The sequence below is a fragment of the Echinococcus granulosus genome (genome assembly GCF_000524195.1).
Source record: "Echinococcus granulosus chromosome Unknown EG_S00014, whole genome shotgun sequence".
Lineage (NCBI taxonomy): Eukaryota > Metazoa > Platyhelminthes > Cestoda > Cyclophyllidea > Taeniidae > Echinococcus > Echinococcus granulosus.
Genome location: NW_020170394.1, coordinates 534,444 through 554,715, shown reverse-complemented (window position 1 = coordinate 554,715; position 20,272 = coordinate 534,444). Strand labels below are relative to the sequence as shown.

The window sequence follows — 20,272 nt, the reverse complement described above, 5'->3', positions numbered from 1 at the left end:
AGAACGCAATGTAGCGCCTAGCTTGGTGACCAGGATAGCGTACCTGTTTTGATGGGCAGTTACTGCGGCGAAGAGGTTGGGGGTCTACCAGAACCCGGTGCGTTTTCAAAACCATTATAGCAACTTAAAGAATTCGCCCAAACTAGATCGGACGGAATCTTTTCAAAGTGCGTGCATGCTTTTAATTCTCGTGTTTATTGAAGCGCCCATGTCTTGTTTGGTGAATTGCAAATCGTCTGCATAAATTTAATAGGCAAATTATGAAAAAGAGTCATTTTAAGTTTTTTTTGTGGATTTCTGTTTATTTAGTTTATTAAACTTTGTCCTACAATTGAGCGTAACGTTCAAATGCTTTAATAGGCGACCTTAACTGTCACTGCGCTATGCTTATGCGAAACTGATATGCCCAATCAAAATTAGGGCGTATTTCAAAATGAGCGAAGAGCAGTTCAAATGGTGCATCGAGACAGGTGATATTAATGGTTTCAAAGATGCGTTAAAGAATGTAAAATGCCTTCTCTCTAACTTTCTACAGGTAAAAGACCTTAATAAGGGGCTTGGGAATGGAAGAAGGCCTATTCACATTGCGGCAGATTTCGGACATTTACAGATACTAGAGTTGTTGGTTAAGGAGGGTGCTGATGTAAATGTAGGCCGAGATTTAACATTAATCAAGGCAATGTAGGTAAAAGACAATTTTGGGATTACTCCACTACTTGCGGCGGTTTATGAGGAGCATGCGGATTGTGTCGAATTCCTATTGAAGAACGTATGGTGGCTGTTACTTCTGCACTAATTTTGCTGAATTTTGTAGAAGGCAGAAATTATTGATTCCCCCAGCGGTTTAAAGATGTGCGAGTGCACCGACTCCGAAGACATAAAAAGGCTGCTTCAGCAATAAACCGTGCCTTTGCTTAGTGTGACAGCCATTGTTTTTTATTGCTCTTTGACCGTTTTATTGATTTGGGTCTTAAATAAAGCTTTATTTTCTGATAGTTGCATTCTTCCTCTCTCCATATGAATCAAATTTGCAGTAATCGTTCTTGGTCGTATTTCAAGGAAAACTACCCACCGAGTAACTGCATCACGGATGAAATCGAATTTTATATTACTGTTTGTCCATGCAAGCAAAGTGATGCCAGTCATCGGTCCAAGCATAATTCGTTTGCTGCGGTCCGTATTGCCGAGTTACTATCCAATGCCGGTTTCATCAACGAAGATGTGAAGCTTAATGTAGTCTCCTGCTGTTCTGAAGAAGATTTGGGTGATAAAGCTCCTAGTCATGTGAAACACTATGTTCTTATACGCACCTCCAAAGCACTTCTTCAACACGCTGCCTGTATTTTGAACCAAGGCTTCTCTGGAGTGCCAGCGGATGAAAGAAGCGTTGGTAAGTCTCTGATTTTTTCATTTTCAAAATTGCAATAGAAAACATAAGTAATAATCTGTCCGCTTTAGTCTGAAATAAGCTAATGTTCTTTAAATTGGCCAAACATTTGTTCTTCCTCTTATCTACTCTTCTTTTGAAGGTTGTGTAATTTGTTTAACTTTTTCTGCAGCGACAGCTCTCGGCGTTGCCTCATTGACTCCTGGACAAAAGGTTTGGCTTGGTGGTCTTGCTGTGAGAATGATTCAATTCAGTCATGACCAAAAAGTCAGTCTGAATGCTCTAACATCGTGCGAGATCTATGATACAATTCCTCCAATGCCAAAGTGCACCATTAAGAAACCATTATCCTTAGCAGTAGTTACGTTGAGCGAGCGCGGTTCGGCTCTCTTCTGTATGAAATCGAGGGAAATAGTTAAGAATATGACTCCACTGCACAATGTACCTGAACGCGATACTGTTTGGTCGTATTTTCGTGGTCAGTCTGTTTTTTTCCCTGGAGTGAGCTGGCTACGTTGGTATCTTGGGGATGCCATTGGTTTCTACTTTGCCTGGCTACGCAGCTATTGCCTTTCGCTCATCTTCCCCTCCTGCGCCGGTCTTCTTACATGGTTGCTTGTTTCAATAACCAATAGCATTTATTCTGACCAACCCGCCCAGCTGTTCACAATGCCCATATTCAGAGTTTGTTATGGCCTGGTGGTGGTAATTTGGGCTCTAACATGTAACAAAATCTGGCGTCGGCAACAGTCACAATTAGCAGAGGACTGGATGTCGCCAATATTTGCAAATGCAGCTGATATGTCGGGCTGGGTGGGCTCGCACATGGAGCAGTTGAGACCTACGTTCCGCGGCAACCTGCGAGAGAGTCCCATCAAGGGTGAGATGGAACTACACTTCCCAGCTTCCCAGCGACGCGTTCTCTACCTTCTCTCGGCCTCTGTCACCTCCTTTTGTGTCCTTATTGCTCTCTTCATAAACGTGTTGCTGCTGAATTTGGAGGTGTGTTTGGTCTTTTATCATATACTTTTCAGAAAAACTCATTTAAGGCAGAAGCATATAGGAAAATTCGCATTTAACAATTTAAACGAGAGAGTGTGCTTTTCTTGACACGTTCTCCAATTCACACTACCAGACTTACTACTTAACCCCGCTGATGTATTTTCTACTTTACTACTTTTTATCGTTCAATCGATGGAGGTCATCCTCTTGAGCCCTCAGCATGCACATGTTTTCTGATAAGCACAGACACGAAGGCTTCGCGTGTATGCTGACTCCTGGCACCTGTTCCACCTCGCGCCTAATCACGAGGGCGTTCCTCTCAAATGTTAAAACGCGGAGCTGGCTGATTCACGGGAGTGACTCAGGCCTATTTGTCTTACATGAGCCAAATATTTAGCCTTGAGATCGAAATTCGGATATGATGCTCCCATACTGACACGCGAACACCGTAGGCTATTCTAATACCACTGAACATTGATTGAAGCATTTATTTGGTAAAAAAAGGTCATTTCACAGTAGATTATATTTGCTGAATAATGGTTGGATGGATGCCATGATTGGTACAGCAAAATGTAAGCCTGCATCTCATGAGCATGCATGAGGTACTTCTAGTAAAACTACCAATTTGAAACAAGAAATGCCTCTTAATTTACTTAAAGGAAGCCAGGATGGACACATGCCTTTAATGTAACATGTTTCATACACTGTTAAGTTAGGTGTTCGATGTAAGTACCAAGTCTTTTTGAAAAGAAACCGTGGCTGTAGAGGAATCTTATAAAAATATTTTATTGTTTAACGTTGCTAATTTTTTGGATTCAGAAGATTCCTCCTCGGAATCCCAGTTCTTATTGCTACTGTAGGGCGTGATCAACCCCGGACGCTCGCCGTACTTGCACTTCCACTTCATCGGCTGTCTGTGCGATCCAGGAAGGATATTTGATCCGAAAGATGGGTCACTTAAATTCATTCCAGGCATTCTTCATCCTTTGGTCGTTTTCTACATCAACCAGGTCGTCTTTCGTCAGATTGCTGAAAAACTCACCAACATGGAAAATCACAAGGTAACTCGATACCTCATTTAATTACTGCCATCTGGTCTTTAATTTCCGTTTCTTACAAATTCCTTGATGCGTGAATGTAGCTATGTCTACAATTATAAGCGACTTTCCACAACAAATGCCACACAGACGCCAGCTTAGTTTTGGGTCTCGATAACTTAGCTTATATAAACAACGAGGTAAAGCTAGCAGGTTGAAGATTAGAGCAATTAATGTGAAATTTCAATCCTGTATAAACTCCAAAATACGGATTCGAAGAAACAGATAAATCTACACATCCAAAGGTGGGTCAAATCAGCACAAATGGTGTTAGTACTGGAAAAATGGTCTAATTTATCGCGTACCTTCTTACACAAGGACCTAATGTTCGGTGGTACACTCCATTGTGAATAATGCAGGCATACCTTTCAGTCGTCAAGATACCTAAGGCTGAATACAGTGTAATAATATCGTATTATTTTCTGGATTAGATCCATCGACTGATTGTTGAGGTAAAATGGTAGTTTTTTTAACCTACAGGAAGCACCTCTCACAATGACTAAGACAAAACACTGGTTTTGCTGCCTGGAGGGAGCCGACACACCTCCCGATATTTTCCACATGATGCAAAATTAGAGAATTTAGCGTTCGTGATGGTATAAAACGCATTTGTTACATTAGCAGCTGGCCTGTACTTACCTACTAAACTCTTAACAACGCATGAGAATACACACATTTCTGTTATTTCCGTGGTTAGTATGGTTCAATTAGCTACAACATGATAGGCCAAATATTTCAGGCCCCACCTGACGTGCCATTGAAATCGCATGTGGCATATCAAGGCCTTAGATATACTGATGCACAGACTTGCATTACAGATGCAAACTTAACCCACCTAAAAATAGCAGATTCAGTCACAAATGGTTCAGGCGTTCCAAATATTCGCTTCTTCTCGACTGCACTTTCTGAGTTTACACAAATCGGTATAAGAATTTCTTATCGCCCAGCATAAACAACTGTTATAGCTACGTTTTGTTCCGTGTTATCGAGGGAGGTAATTGTTTGTTTGTTCTTTTACTTTTCAATTGCAGACCCAATTCAATTGGGATTGTTCTTTGATAGTCAAGCGATTTCTCTTTGAGGCTGTTGACGCCTATGCTTCGCCCTTCTACCTTGGGGTGATTCTAGTGGACTGGAACGCGCTACAGTCCTTTCTGATGACCACCTTTGCGACGGACTCCATTCGACGTCTTATTGTCGAATGTTTCTTGCCTTGGGTCAGTTCTCATTGGCGCGGCCGTCGAGCCGCAGCCATCGCTGTTGCCCACAAGAAGACAGACGATGCACCAAAAGAGGCTGAGGCTCAGGCAAAGGCAGTGCATGCTGCCGTTTTCGGAGTTGAATATGAGCCTTTCGATGACTTTCTTGAGATGGTCCTTGAGCACGGCTACATCGTTCTCTTCGCCATCGCCTGTCCGCCCTATCTCGCCTGCATGGCCTTTGTGTGCGCTTGGGTTGAGTTCTTCTTCGATGCCTTCAAGCTGCTCCAGCTAGTGCGACGCCCGATGGCACAATGGCTGCACCGGCGACAGAACATCTGGCTTGTGCTGCTTTCCGTGCAAGCCTGGCTGGCCATCTTTTCTAACCTCTGCCTCCTCTCCTGTTACACCCAGTGGAATCTCCTCACACTGCTCATTTTGGAGCATGTGCTCATCGGCGTTGGTCTTGTCATCGAATTGGCCTTCTCCAACACGCCCATAGCTGCTAAATACGCCTTTCGAAAGAGATTGTACGAACGCTATAAGCGCACCATTTCAATTAAGCAGTGATCATCATTCCGCCTCTAGTTGTGTGCCATTTTGCTGTTGCCGACTCCCTTACTTTTCCAACAGCTTTTAAAACCGTTGAATCTATATGCTGGAGATGTCTGTAACCCCATAAAACTTTCTTGTTTCGATTCGTTAAAAGCTTTTTTTGTGTATCTGATCCTTGGATAAGCCAAGACCTCCCGAAACTCGCGTCCTCGTCCAGTTCTCCTGCTTGCCAAATATCGCTTTCAAATCGGCTTTAAATGTACCAGTAATCACTATAAGGCTAAAGGTAATCAAAATACAATGAGCACGCCAGAATATAACCACTGCTTTCTGTAATCAGACAGCAGTTGCGTGCGCAGGCACCGTACCTCTTATTCATACCCACCGGTAAATGGGTTTTTTTTTCACCAAAGGCCTTGTTTCCTGATTACTCTAACCAGGAACTCGATAGCATCCCGTCTCAGGCATATAATCATCAATTCACGACACTAGTGTTTTAGTCTTTCACTGAGTACTTTCGGAACCAAAAAGTATAAAATGATACCAGATTTTCTCGTTCAGTTCATCCTTGACCAAGACTCCAGTCCTTTCTCATAATCTAAATATTGCTTTGGCTAAAAGAAAAATATAATAAAGAAGTTTGGCTTTCTAAACTCTTGTCGAAAGTTTAAGTGACGAAACGACTTTTCTGCTTTGAAGAGGATGTTCATCAGATGCAGTAACACTCAATGCATTTGCTTTTCGGGATTCGTAAATTCACTAACTTCCCATTGAAGCCTAACTAATTTGCAGGCGCGATCTTTTCATTGACCTTTCGTTCTTTCAACCATTGATTCTATTTTCGCCTGTTTTTGTTTTCTTTTTTTGCCTTGTTCACCTTCTGCTTCCTAATTTTGTTTGTTAGGTTGCACCTCCGTGTACCTAGTTTACCTAATTTACCCTCCTGCCAGTAACAAAGGTCAGTCATTAAGTTTACATTTTCATTGGCTACTTGGGTTTACCCGACTGTGAGCGGCGCAGAGGACAGCAGCCAGTGAATTGGTGTCCAGCGGGGGTGACATGGGCATACCCTAATGTAAATGCGATAGTATGGCAAATAGCCACCAGGCGATACTGCATTTCCACGTCAACCGCTTACTTTTTCTAGGATAATGCGTTGGGCCAACTTTTAAGTGGAATCAAAGTGCTTTGGGAGCATGGTTTAATTCATGATTAGGGGTCAAATTATAGAACCATGCATTTGTTAGTATTTTTAGTGACCCGTATGAAACATTTGTGATTCCTTTAGATCCATGACGGATTCTAGAACCTAACCTCGAGAATTTCCAAGGTATTGCTGTGTGTATAGAATTCGTACTTCCAGCTGAAAACTTATGGAAGGTGTGCAGCTTACCGTAGCTTAAATTAAGTTTCCCGAATCCGAGGTCGAGCTGAAGCTGCCAAAGGTTGATAACGGTTTCTACATTTGGCTACTTTGAGGATCTCAAGATTTTTCGTTGATCAAAAGTATGTTTACTTACTGTGCATAAAAGTAAATCAGTGCTTCCACAGGCAAAACTGCAAAGTGCTTCGTTGAAGCGTTTGCGGTGCCAAACCAGACAACTTACCTTCCCATAGCACCGGAATTCATTAAAGTGCTTCTAGAGGTGGGATTTTCCTAACTAAGGGATAAGCTGTACTGAGGCACAGCAAATACATGTAAAAGCAGATTGGTTTTGGCAAAGTTCGGTGATACACAATTCCAAAAGCATTGGAGAGGAGCTTCTATTAAATTAGCTTGAGAATTCGCCTGGTTGATAAGATGTACTTCCAGTTATTATTCCCACTTTCCAGTCGAGATCGTGTCTAAGTCCCTCCCTTATATGATGTAAGTGGCATTGTTCATTTCAAAATGGAATGACACTGACCATTGTAAAAATACAGAAAAAAGACTAGTTCAGAGTTCTCATTTAACCAGTTCAGCCGTGGGTAAAGAATTCAGTTAACGCCTTCAGTTCGCTATTTTTACTGCTTTATTAGCCTCACGCCTTTCCCGAGGACAAACTGTCCACAACATTTGAATAAGATACCAGAATTGAAGTCATGCATTGATGCATATTTACTTTCTTTAAAGCCTTAATCTTTCTATTTTAATGCAAGGTAGTTAAACTTTTCCTTATAATTCCAATGTACGCTTTAGCTTTCTTTTGTAGACCCTAGTCAGATTACACTGTTAGTTTGCCATTTATATGGGGGTAAAATTGCCACAAACAATTAATTTTGATTGATTGGCTGAAATACACCACCTCTTTCCTCAATATTTAATGGTGTTTACATAGATATTGTGTTTTGGTTTGGAAATGCGATGAGTTTTGTAGTTAATAATCCCACTCTTGAAACTTTTCAATGCAAAACTTCCATTGGTTAATACGCGAAGTGCTTAAATGTATTAACTGACTTAATCTTCATTTCACTGGGGGTGTTGCTAAGCCATTTTAAAATAACACTTGTGTAGATACTCGATCTTTGCATTGACTTCTGCTGCGCTCCAGACAAGTTGTACAGAAACAGTGTTAGTGCTTGTTTTAAGAGTCCAGCGAACTGTAATGGGTGGGAGTGTAAAAACATTGAAAGACACTACCATATTTGGTACCGTGTTAAAGCACGGGCTGGTATTTTTAAAATAATAAGTATTTTGAAATAGTGCAAAAAGGGCAAATGAGAAACCAGATCTAAAGTTTTAAGTAATTATGTGTTTTCCTATAGACCAAGGAATGCGTGAAAAACTGCTAATAAGTGGCTAGAATCCTACTAGGTGCTAGTTACTCAGGATTGCAAGTCTTTGTATATTAAACCCGGTTTTTTGTCCCATGGCTTACTGAAAATCACTTTAGGCGAAAATATAAAAAGTTTGAAAGCTGCCTTAGCAACCAGCAGAGCGTTTAAAGTGTACACATAACAATTTCGCATCCAATGCAATTTTTATTTTAGTCCCGACTGTCTCAATTCCCTACATCCTTACATCAACTTTACAACGGCGAAAATGTCCTTAAAATTAAGCGCGGCACTAACATTTCACTCCAACGACGTCCCACATACATTCGTACTTGCCCTAATTGTAACACCTCTTCTTGCCTTACCTAAATGTACATAAGTAGAATGCTTTATTTAAAAATGTCATAATATACAGACACTAATGGGATGAAGAGGAATTACTTCTCTGACAGGGAACCCACCTTATTTATCTTGTGGTTGTAGTTTTAAGGACTATTATCATCAGCCAAAGCATAGCTAATTCACATTTGGGAATAACTAAATATTCTTTTGGAAAATTCTCTAGCCTATGAACGTCAGGTAAACCAGTAATTGATCTTTCAAGTAATAAAGTTTATTTCACCAAGTGGTAATCAATGTTTCCAAAACGCCACTGGAGCATGAGAACTCTGAAGTTTGTTATCGCCTTTCGAGAAAAAAATTCCCTAAATCTAGACGAGGAATAACTTAGAAATAACTACGAGCCAGCCATAGATCTTGGCAAAATGATGGCATGGAAATTATAAAAAATAGCTGAGGTTATTTTATAGGCCCAAATAACACTAGTTTGGATAAAAGCAATTTACTATTTTTCAAAGACTGAAGTTCGTCAAAGCACCGTACATTCTGAAGTAGCATTTAAAAAAGCCGCCTACGTAAGTATACGATTGCTACAGATAGAAGTGGGTGAAAGGGAACAGGTGTAATTCGTCTTTGATTGGATTAGTGGGTAAGTTTGTGGTAATAGTTGGGGGAAGAGTGGCTTTTAGTTGTAAGGTTTATTATTTAAAGAAAATAAATCAACTAACAAGGTTTAAATGGAAAGGTGATAATCCCCTTTCTTTCTATCATACCCGCTACGGATTACTGGGGTTATTTCTTATAGTAGTAAATTTTCTGTTGAGCAATAGTAGGGAAGGGCCTGCGACGCGCTACAAGTATTGCGTCTTCGGCCGCTATATCTGAGTTTGAGTTAAAATACTACTCCAGGGCTTTGCTTTTTCAACCGGTTGGTTGTGAGAAGGCACGCATGCGCTCCCGACTTGGGGTGCTCACGTGGCTCCTGGGAAATCGGCATTGCTGCCAATGTGAGGACTGGGTAGAAGGCATCCATAATGGCTCGCGCGTTACAATAGCAAAGAGCGCTGGCACCACCCCCACCGCCAGCTACAGCAACGTCAACAACTATAAAATGCACATGCAGCAACTGCATACTCACCGACACTAATCGCACTCTCCGAGGTGACCCGAACTGCCTCTCGCAAGCAAGTTTTTTTTTAAATTCAAATGAGCATTGGTTTGTCTTTAAAATTTGCATACAAATTTTTAAACGACTGTTAAATCATGCCAGCCTTTCAACACACTTAAATACTTTTAACTGGTGACATATCCAAAACGCAATTTGAGGCTTTTTATAGACCACTGAACTGATGCACTTGAAATTTAAATTCCTATTTAATAAAGCCACCTCGCTTTGTAAAATAATATTTATTAAATATTGCTAGACAAAGGCAGCAGGGACTTGACTTTATTTATTTTAACATGACGATCTTCGTCAACGAGTAGATGAATAGTGGTTATGCAGATCTTCATGGGATATCCTTCAAAATAAAGCGGCGACTGTGCGACAAATACGTAATTTATGACTTTTAAGCCATCATGATTTATAGATAGCTAGTTTTACTGTTTAGGCAAATCGTGGTGATAGTGGTCTTTTTTAAAACCGTAATTTTTCGGGATTAAGTGTAAGTTGCAGTGACAATGGGCCAAGGGCCTGGCGTCCCCACTTTTCCTGAGGTTTTGGCCATAAAACGATATAATTTATAAAATTCATAATTTTTTAAAGTAGGGACTGCAACTGGAGGGCTCAGCTGAGCCGGTTTGCGGAAAAACGTATCACTATGCCCTCAGGAAAACTCTTATTATTCTGGTTATTTTGAGCTACTATTGTCTAGAAAAGGCACAAATTATCAGGTGAATCAAAAAGTTAAATGAAAAAAAAACTGGGATGTAACTGAGTTTCACCAGAAGTCATTTGGTCATAGATGTGAGGATCGACCGAGAAGGAAGGGGAACACGAAAGGAATGCAGTAAATTTGACATTGTATGATAGTCATATGAGTAAGTTTTCCACATTTATGATATATTGCATAAAATATCGTGCATATTTTTTGGGATGCAAGTTGGTAAAAATTTTGGAAATCGGATGTCGAGAAAGAAGTAAAAAATGGGGTATGACTTGTGCAACTTTGATGAGAGCAAACGGTAATTTTAAGTCAACTTATTTTAGAACTTCGAATGAAAAATCTGGATAATTTGCTGTTTGCAAACTGTGCACATTCAGAAGCCATTTTCTGCGTTCCGAACACTGACCAACGCATCAGTTTTGCAGCAATGTTGCCACCTGAAATTTGTGAGTAAAAGTCTGTTTTATTTTTAGGTAGCACTCCAGTTCTAAGTCAGAACTATTGTTTGCTTGATTGTGTAGTATTGCGTAATTTTGTGTCACGGCCGGGTAAACAACTGCAGTAGGAGCCCCTTAAGAATGAATGACGGGAGCATTGACGAATTATCGACGGTATGAATAAGATGAGTAATTGGTTCAACTTTCGTATCCGAGAAGACGGAACGAAAACAGTTCTAAAGTTAGGGCAAAGTAATAATCTCTCGTTTTAAAAGCATGGTCTCTGACCTTTTATATCAATGCATGAATTTGCGAAAGGATGGGCAGGATCTGTTAATAATCGCATCCTTTAAAAATGATGCCTTTGATGGTGATTTGTAGATTTTCATCACGTAAATGGAACATCAGGAAATTGGCATGGGAAACCTAAAAACCAAAGTAAATTTAAAATTACTGGTGTATGATAAAATCGCCTCCACCCATAGTATTTCAATAGGAGTATAAGTAGATCGTAGCTTCCGCTGAGAAAGTTCAGGCGGTTTGCATTCTCAAAAAATTTCTCTATTCCTACAAATGTCCTTAACAAAATGCAATTAGGAAACCGTCTGAGACCAGCTGACGGCTAAAGTAATTCTACTGAAATCCCATGCTACTAATTGGTTGTATAGTTTAGATATTGCGTCATTTGTTTCAGTTGAAAGAATCCCCTGCAAAACTTTGTTCTCTATTGACAACAGCAACAATGTTGTCAAGGCTAAGGCAACGGACTTATGCACAAAAATAGAGAATCAGAATAATGTTGCACATGTTCATTTAAATTATCCTTGCTATGGTCCTGAACACCTACCCTTCGTCACAGACGGCTTTTCCGCGTTTTACCCCGAGTTTCTGATGGAAGACCGCTCTCAACACCAACCACCCGGTATCTTCAACTTCATCAGGAGTTCGAATTACAACACAAAGGTAAATTCAGCAGAATACTTGCCTCTTTAAGTGTATGTTTTTTGAACGTCCTTAAAATTTTACAACTTACCACAAACAAATTAGCCGAGAATGGCATAATAAATTGCTTTTGAATGGGCATGGTAACGCTAGTTGTGACTCAAGCCAACTTATCCTTTGGAGCTTTAGCTCCATGTGCCAGTTGATGTTGCGAGAAACACGATGAATCACCACCATGCTAGTCAAGAAAACAGCTAAAGTAAACTGAGAGGATGTTTACTGAAACGCCTCACCTTTTGGTGACATAACACCACACTAGTTATGAAAGCGAAATATCAAACACTATGAGGAATTTTAATGTGGTACGAAGTTAAAAATTTATACATACGACTTTTGACGTAAGACGGTGCAAGCAAATGCAGTTGAGACCACTGTCAACGAATTTGCCGCATAGAGGAGTCTCGCAAGTAGTTAGGAGGAATGGAGGGTGGGCAGAGAGGCACACTTATGCGGTGGAGGTGGATTCCGCTGGGTGTAGGTGCCCTCACAAGTCACGAGTCATGCGCTCACTGCGCTCCTGCGCCGTTTGTGCGCGCTTGGCACACAAACTCATACCGCGCTCCCATTGGTCAGAGCAGGTGTTGCACAATGCGATGCAAATTTCAGTAAAACTGGGCAATTTGTTCCGCACGCCACACTTATTCACTGTACAAGGGGATGTTCAAGTTGAATCTATACAAGGTAACACACACATGTACAATTTTCTTCTTCCGCCCTTTTACGAAGTTCTCAATGCTTGGTTTCTTCACGCTATTTGCACTTGTGCTACTGACACAAAAGATTAACATTTGTGTTTGGTTTCATGCAAACAATAATGGCTGTTTTTAAAGAACACTTAGGTCCTTAATGTGCTTGTCATATATGGCTTGATTTTTTCCGCAAATTTAGGCGGATTGTGCACTTTATTTAGACATACAACCGTTTTTGTGTTAAACACCAAAGTACATTTGCGATTTTTAACACCATGAAGAAGCACAATTCAGCGGTTAAAGTGAACAGCCGAGGACTTATAGTGTAGGGTTACAGTGCCCAAGAATTACGCGTCCATCAACTAGCCTAAACCAGTATGATCGTGTTTCCTTATAAATTGTAAGTCTACGTGATACGGTGAGCCTGTCTAACATAAAGAACTGGAAAAAAACAGCTACAACAATTTATATACCCTTATCGGTAAGTTGTTTATTTGTTACCACGACCACGCCTAGTGTCAACACAACTTCATAATTTGGACGTGTGTTTGGAACCATTTTAACTGTTCAATGCTTTATTTCATCATACCTCATTTGCGAAAGTATGAAGTGACTGAAACATGAGACTGCATTAAATGGAGTCACCTTTAATCGGCACACTTTGGTGATGGAAAATGCAGCTTTTAAGACCCAAAATGGTCAAATTAAATGCACCCAGCAAGGACCACAGTTGTAGGCAACAATCGCCACAGTTTAATCCAATGCAATGTGCCCTTTTTCACCTAGACGTAGTGGATAACACCAATGAGCACCTGCCTTCAAGCTTTTACTTCTTGTCTCAGATGACGTCAATGTGCTAACAGCATTGCGAGACAACTTTCTGCCGACAAACTGAGAGTTAGTGTTGAAATTCGAAGATACATTTGTGGGAACTTGACACAAATCCAAATAAAACTATCCGTGGACTTTATGCTAGTAAGATTTAAATGCTAACTCAGAATGCGAGTCTATTAAGCTCTACATTCGTCACAATAGCATCAAATATAAAACTGAACTGGATAGAAGTGCAAACATTACCTGTACTTCCAAATTTATATTCTCATTCATCTTATTTGAAATACATTGGTTACTTTATTCTACCGAATCTTAAGACAATAAAACGATAAAGGAAATATGGACAGATTCCCCACTTCTTATTCCACCTAGCCTTTGCCGCGACCGGAGTTAGCCGCATCTGAGACGGAGTCGGAAACGTCGAGTTCTTTCTCGAGTTATTCCATACCCTCGGCAGTTTCACCACGGCCGACTAATCCTTCCTGTGAGCATGACTTGAAGGTATTAACTGGGCCTTTGAGAAGTCGGGAAGGCCAGACAAAGTTGGCAATTACCAATTATGTACCAAAGAGTCATCAGAACTACGAAGAACGTGAAATTCGAAGAAAGGAGCGCAATAACGCGGCTTCTAGAAAGTCACGCGCGCTTCGCAAGCGCCGTTTTCAACAGATGCTGCTTGAGACCGAACTTCTAACTAACTCCAACGCAAAGCTTCGAGCCCTTGTTGAAGAGTTAAACTCGATCATGGCCGAGTCGAAAGCCATTCTCTTCGAGAAATTTGCAAGTCCAGCCACAGCCGATACGACCATGGCGGTGCAACAACCAATGGCCAATCTCAGGGAATAGCATTTACAATCCTCATCATAATTCTCAAACCATTTTCTTGCTATTGCCTTGAATTTTCAGCCAGGTTTACCATTCAGATGAATATCTCTAAGTAAATAATAAAGTTGATCATAATGAAAAATTTTCTTGATTAGGAATTGCATAAAAGTCAACCAAATAATTTCAAGAATTGATTACTTGTTAGGACGTGAAAGATCAGTATCTATGCAATTTTAATTCGTCAAATAAGCAGTAAAATGAAGCATTTTACTGAAAGTGGAATAAAATTAGGAAAAGTAGGTAAATTATCACTTCACTATGTTTTATATGGGTAAAATGGGGTTTGGAATACGTTAGACCCTCAAAGCATTATATCTATTCTTAAAGTTTAGGAATCGATAAAATGAAGGTTTAATTTGTGCTGTCCCAAAAATATGTCAAATTATTTGAGATTGTGACAAGAAATTCTAAACCTCGAATGATTATGGATAAGAACTTGTCACATTTCATGGAATACAGACTGATTCGGTGATCCTATTTAGATAAAATCTCCCCCGTATCAACGCCTTCCTGCTTTGGTGAAGGGGTATTATGCTAGTAATGCTTACTTTGAATATCGAATAGGAAAATGAGTGATATTCAAAATAGCAGTGAGATATGGGCTGCGAAGGTAAAATGTCTTGCCTCGTGACAAAGCCATCAATTTCCCCACCATTGCGCAGCACCAAGCAATTACTGATCGCCTACGCACGTATCCTTCGGATGACAAAGGCATTAGCATTGACAAGACTTTTATTCGAAGGCACGGATACCGGCAAATAATCGCCATGATTAAATGGTGTTAATTATTGGCTGTTCCCAACACAGCACACCGGTCAAACCATTGAAAGTTGAAGATGGGCTTCAGCAAATATGTCTCCTTTTTTTAAAAATTCAATTGAAGTTTGTGCTTAATCAGCTCATTGCTTAGAGTGTATCAGTAGCCTGGAATGCTTAAGAACATGAAGGAACCGATGGCGTATGGGCAGTGTCAATGCGGAACCGTAGATTTTGGTTCTATTGCCTCCACATTATTTGCAATTTTTGGTGCAATTTAGCACCTAAAATTCATACTTCTTTCGCACCGACAGGGGCTGATAAATTATTTATTTTAATAGTCAGGATTTCTGGAAACGTCACATTTATTATAGGCTAATCATCCGAAGAGATGGTGATTATGCCTTCACAATCTTCATACGTAACGGAACGGGGAGCGTGAAAAGCAGTCCTTGCGTTCGGGCAAGCTGCTGGCTGGGTCAGAGGACGATGACTTCAGTCAAGTTGGTCTGAAATCAACGCTTTCTACTGCTAAAACAATACCAGATTAACAACTAACCAATTAACCAAAGCACAACTAATTTGCGGTAACTTTCTACACTTCTGAGTACACAGAGCTTATTCTCTCCCTTCTAATTGGCAATCTTACTAATTTCACTGTCAGTAGAAACGACAATCGTACCTCCCATTGGTGACTAGGTATGCCTGGAGTTGCTAACACTGACAAGTATGTTATTAAAATGACGAATTTTGCTTCTATGTGCTGCCCAACATAAAAGGCAATAATGTACTTTTCAGATATGATTCTTTTAGGTCTATGTTTCCCAACTTAAGGACAAAGTTTACATTTTACCACCGGATCATGATGTAATTTGGATTTAAGTTCTTCAGGCAAGGTAAGTTGTAAATAATTCAGAATTAACAGGACGGTAGACACAGAACTGCCAAGAGCGATGACAGCGTGATATTCCGTCGATACACATTCGGAAAGGGAAACTCGTTGACAAAGGAGGAAAGACAATTCTTCCATCTTTATTAACCTGTATATTTGGGATATTGGTTGGTGGTGAAGTTAACCACTGATAGGCATAGCCAGCGAGGCATCTTTACTGTTTCTGTTATGAAAACTACCCAGTGATATATCTTTTGACAACACTCGTCTATCGAACGGTGCACATGATCAGTCAAAAAAAGGCAAAAAAATAAAAAGGCTTTTTTGTATCTAAAGGCGTCACGCACTCAATGCACTTATACTCTTGCTACAGAGTGGTCCGGTTTGTTCACCTTTGTAAAGAGTCTCCTAGTATTCGCAAGAATACCAAACATTTTGTTGTATTGAACATATTCCCGATTTGAAGACCGCTTGTCACTGCTCCTGGAGGCATCGCAACTAAAAGAGATTCAACTTAAATGGTTTGGCTAAAAGGATCTAGGAAATAGACTAGGTTGCGAAAGGCAATGATTACAAGTTCTTAAAACACGCTCATTTTGAAGGCTGACCCAAACAATTTTGATACTACTCCCTTGTGCTATGAAATACTATTACAATTTCCTCCTTTCAGCAATCGTGGCAGTGCACTTCAGACGATGAGTGTATTAGCACGACCCAATAATATGGCACAAATTCAATGTTAATTTTTACCATTGAAAAGTCGTAATCTCCTTCCCTGAAGACAAAAAATCAGAACGGGCGTTGAAAACAAGCATGTCAAAGCAATAGTGATTCCAACTAACACTATTCAGATCGTAACATTTGGTGCAATTAACTGCAAGCAACATCCCCTTACTGCGTGGGTTCTCTCATCGACTTACAACTTCTTGCGCTTAGGAGATGCCGAAAGCGTGTGTAAAATGAATTGATGAGACAGGAAGGCAGTCATGCAGCCTAACACCCAAGCCTGATTGGTTGGTGGCTGAGGGTGTTTGCTCTCAGGCGTGATGCAATGAGTCGTCTGCAGCCTGGCTCTGCGACAGCCGCGCGTGGGCGGAAGAGCGCACGCGATAAACACACTGGATGATCGACACTTTCATGTACATTCCTGCCTCATCGTAAATCACCCAAATGCCATTTGTAAGTCACACAAAAGCCGCCACAAATACGCCCTTTCGCACCAGTTAAACTTGGAAAAGTGAACGTGTATGCATGTCATCCATATCGGCATGCATTGATTGATAAGAAAGTTGACTTCTGATAGACTCATCGGCCTCTTCTATGCACTACGCACAAGTGATATGAGCTGAAAATGCGCCCCATGCAAGGGTACTAAGGATTTACCAGCTGCACAATACTGTCAACCCACGCACTGACCACGCTCTTCTGGCCTATGCCAAGTAAGCGCACAAAATATTGCCGTGATTCTGTTCTCGCCCTATCTCCATTTATTTCTCGAATTTCATTACGTCTTCACAAAGCACATCATCCCTCAGGCAATTCACACTTGCAACAGGGATCTCCTTTAGAACTTCCGCACAATTCTTCACAGCATTGCTCGCCTAGAAAATCACTACAATGCATTGGTCAAAATAAACACACACACACACAGTACATAAAGTAGTATGGCACTAAGTCAAAAGACCGTTACCTATCGGTGTGGCCGTTATTTTTTGTTTGGTAAAATTTAACTCACTGTCGAAAATATTTGATGTTTAAAGGGAGGGCAAGTGCTCACATAAGACCTTACGAAAGTTTTGGGTTATTTTTTAAAAGATGTCCGCGCTATGGCATGAATAGAACTATAGTAGAATCAACAGTGCATGAATTAAGACGACAAGCCTTAGTCAGATATTCACTGATGATCAGTAGTGATGGCCCTCAAAGTGGGATCTGCCCAAGTGTCGCATAGCTCTTGAGTAATTAAAGCCAAATCATTGGTCATTAATAGGAAAAGAAAAATGACTTAACTTACACTTTTATTTCAGTAAAGCCACAGTCACGGCAATGTGGAAAAGATAATCCATCGCAAATGACGGCTTTCCATTCTTGTAAGCGATCAGGCTAGCATGCGAAAGGGCATAGTTGAGTTCGGAGCAGTATAGAGATTGAGCCAGCAGTTTATATCGTCAACGCTTCGGTGTACACCAAGTCTGCGACAGGAGAAACCGCGACAAACTTTCGTGTCCGAAAATCCCTTGCCTTTATTCATCCATTTTGACATAAGTGTAAATGGTCTTTCAGCTAGGGAATAGCAAATTGTTACTAGTAAAGGAAAAGACTATCCCGGATTTAGATGGGATGAAATTTTCGACTGCTTAAGTCAACTAACTATTTAAGCGTAACTTTTCTTAAACTTAGTATGATACAGCATTAGCTGAAAATCAGAGTTCGTTTAATAAGGCTTTACTAGATCATTAACAAATTTTGCCAAAATAAAACCGCTATTAGTCTTACTAGTCCAAATACAAATTTCTTCAAGTCATATAAGGAGCTCTGAGTCGCGAATAGCGTGTTTAAAAGTAGGAAATGCTTAACTAAGTGCATTACTTCTTTCGTGGAAATGGTAGAAATAGGTTTAACAAGCAAATTCAATCACTTGGAGCGGAAAATATGTGATTGCACCATATGCAGTAAGCTCTGGTAGGGCAGTCTTTGGAGCACCCTATACCCATTCATGACAATCAACTGCCCTGTAAACCTAGCTCACAAGTTCTTTCAATTCATATGAAAAGGAAAATTTCTAGCTCACCCATTTAATTATGCGTCCCTCAATTTAAAACGACCTTTATTTGAAAACATGGCATAAATGACACAAAACTACGCACATAAATTATTAATACAAAAAATAGTTGTCCATTGGTAGAGTGAGCGTGCATGAAAATTTAGTGATTGAGAGGGCTTTAGAGAACAGATGTGCCATGACATAGGTAAATAAAGACTGACAAAAATTGTTTTGTCATGATTACTTCTTTTCAATGGTAAATAGTTTGGTTTGAGGGAGTGATGAAACTACCGGCTTCTACTTCAGAGTAAAAACCCGTTTTAACTTTATTAGTACTTTTTATAAGAAATTGTCCTAATGCTTCAGTTTTGATCTCGAGATAAAGGTAAGACACTGATTTACTTTTTCTTCGGCACATTCTTAACCGTTTGCGTTGAGCTGAAGTATTTGCTCTCCGAGGGACTCGTCGATTTGACGAGAGGTATGATACGAATGATTTGCGCAATTCGGAGTTAATTCAGAAACTTGATAATGGCACGGTAACGCCGATTTTGGTAATTACTTCAACTAGAAATTATTAGTGTTTTTTACTGTGTAATATAAGGCTTTCCATCCATTACAAATTTGATAGCGAGGAATACGGTGAATGTAACACTACCCCTATCATTCATTATCTTTGATTTCCCATCAACTTTTAGCTTTAATCTTGGTGGAAGCGAAAGCCAATACTAAAATATTTCGCTCAATATTGAAATAAGAAATCAGCAGTCATTTTTTCAACTTCCACCAAAGGATAAAATTTGGGTAAGTGAATCCCTATACACTCGTATCGCACTTGATTTTGTTCAACTACTGGTCTACACTGCTATGGGCCACGCTTTGACTGCCACAGAATGGCATTCTCCATGTCCATGATCACCGAATATACTCTACTTTATCTCATAAAAGCAAACTTTATACTTTTACTGTCTTTCAATAAATGCTGGAATGTCAGGAAACCAATATATGTTTCCATAAATGGACTCATCCTCGTATTTTTTGGATGAAATAGGATGTTGGATCTCACTTACAAGTATGGTGACGGGGTGAAATCGGTTACCGTCACATCGTTCTGTGTGGCAGTATAGTTTACTAAAAACGTTATCGGATACGTCTTTCGTATTTTTATCAGCCCTGGGTTAGTGAGAAGGTTGCGCGCTTCTGCCAGACCAGGCAAACGGCTTCATCGACTGGAGTTGCACTGATCTATGTAATGGAAAACCTTGGATTGATAAGAACCGTAGGATTGGTTAGCGTCAAATTCGACCTGTATGTTTTAAACCGACTATACCATTAAATTTTTATTATAACTCGATATATTTTTGCAATTGATTTTAAATGAATATGGAAGATAAGGTTATTTTCTAATAGTAGTAGTTCATATTCTTTTTCGAAAGGCTTTTGTTAGCCGACACTTCTTTGGCAGTCCCTTATTGGTTCCATTGAAATGAATCTAATAGGTTGGAAATCGAATTACAATGAATGCACCCAAAATCTACTTTTAGGAATGACCAGGCGCATGAGTGGTGGGAAGAACTTTTAGAACAGTTTGTAAAAGATTATGCAATGATATTTCCACCTCGTTTGCTATCATTTCTACTGCCAATTTAGTAATCACGTAGTGTGTGATGAATCACATTACAACGATGGTGCAATCACTATGTCGCCAGAATGACGGAATTACTCTAACGTTGCTATGGTGCATGGAGTTGGTTGCAGTTTTATTGGCTTACGTAGTTTGAAGGCCACTGCCCG

The 20,272-nt window shown here is 40.1% G+C and overlaps 2 protein-coding genes across 2 annotated transcripts; both read left to right on the top strand. All coding sequences in view use genetic code 11, as the record gives it.

The window, feature by feature from the left end:
* Window positions 1-1,017: 1,017 nt before the first annotated feature.
* Window positions 1,018-5,255, top strand: EGR_02937 (Anoctamin-10; the record flags this gene model as incomplete). The annotated part of the gene is made up of 4 exons (XM_024492186.1): window positions 1,018-1,390; window positions 1,560-2,389; window positions 3,250-3,450; window positions 4,518-5,255. 4 exons carry the CDS (start codon window positions 1,018-1,020, stop codon window positions 5,253-5,255), a joined length of 2,142 nt encoding a protein of 713 aa, XP_024353381.1.
* A 5,295-nt stretch (window positions 5,256-10,550) lies between these two features.
* EGR_02936 (hypothetical protein) lies at window positions 10,551-14,027 on the top strand (the record flags this gene model as incomplete). Its single annotated transcript, XM_024492185.1, has 3 exons — window positions 10,551-10,665; window positions 11,351-11,619; window positions 13,554-14,027. The coding sequence occupies 3 exons, from the start codon at window positions 10,551-10,553 to the stop codon at window positions 14,025-14,027; spliced, it is 858 nt and encodes a 285-aa protein (XP_024353380.1).
* Window positions 14,028-20,272: the final 6,245 nt, after the last annotated feature.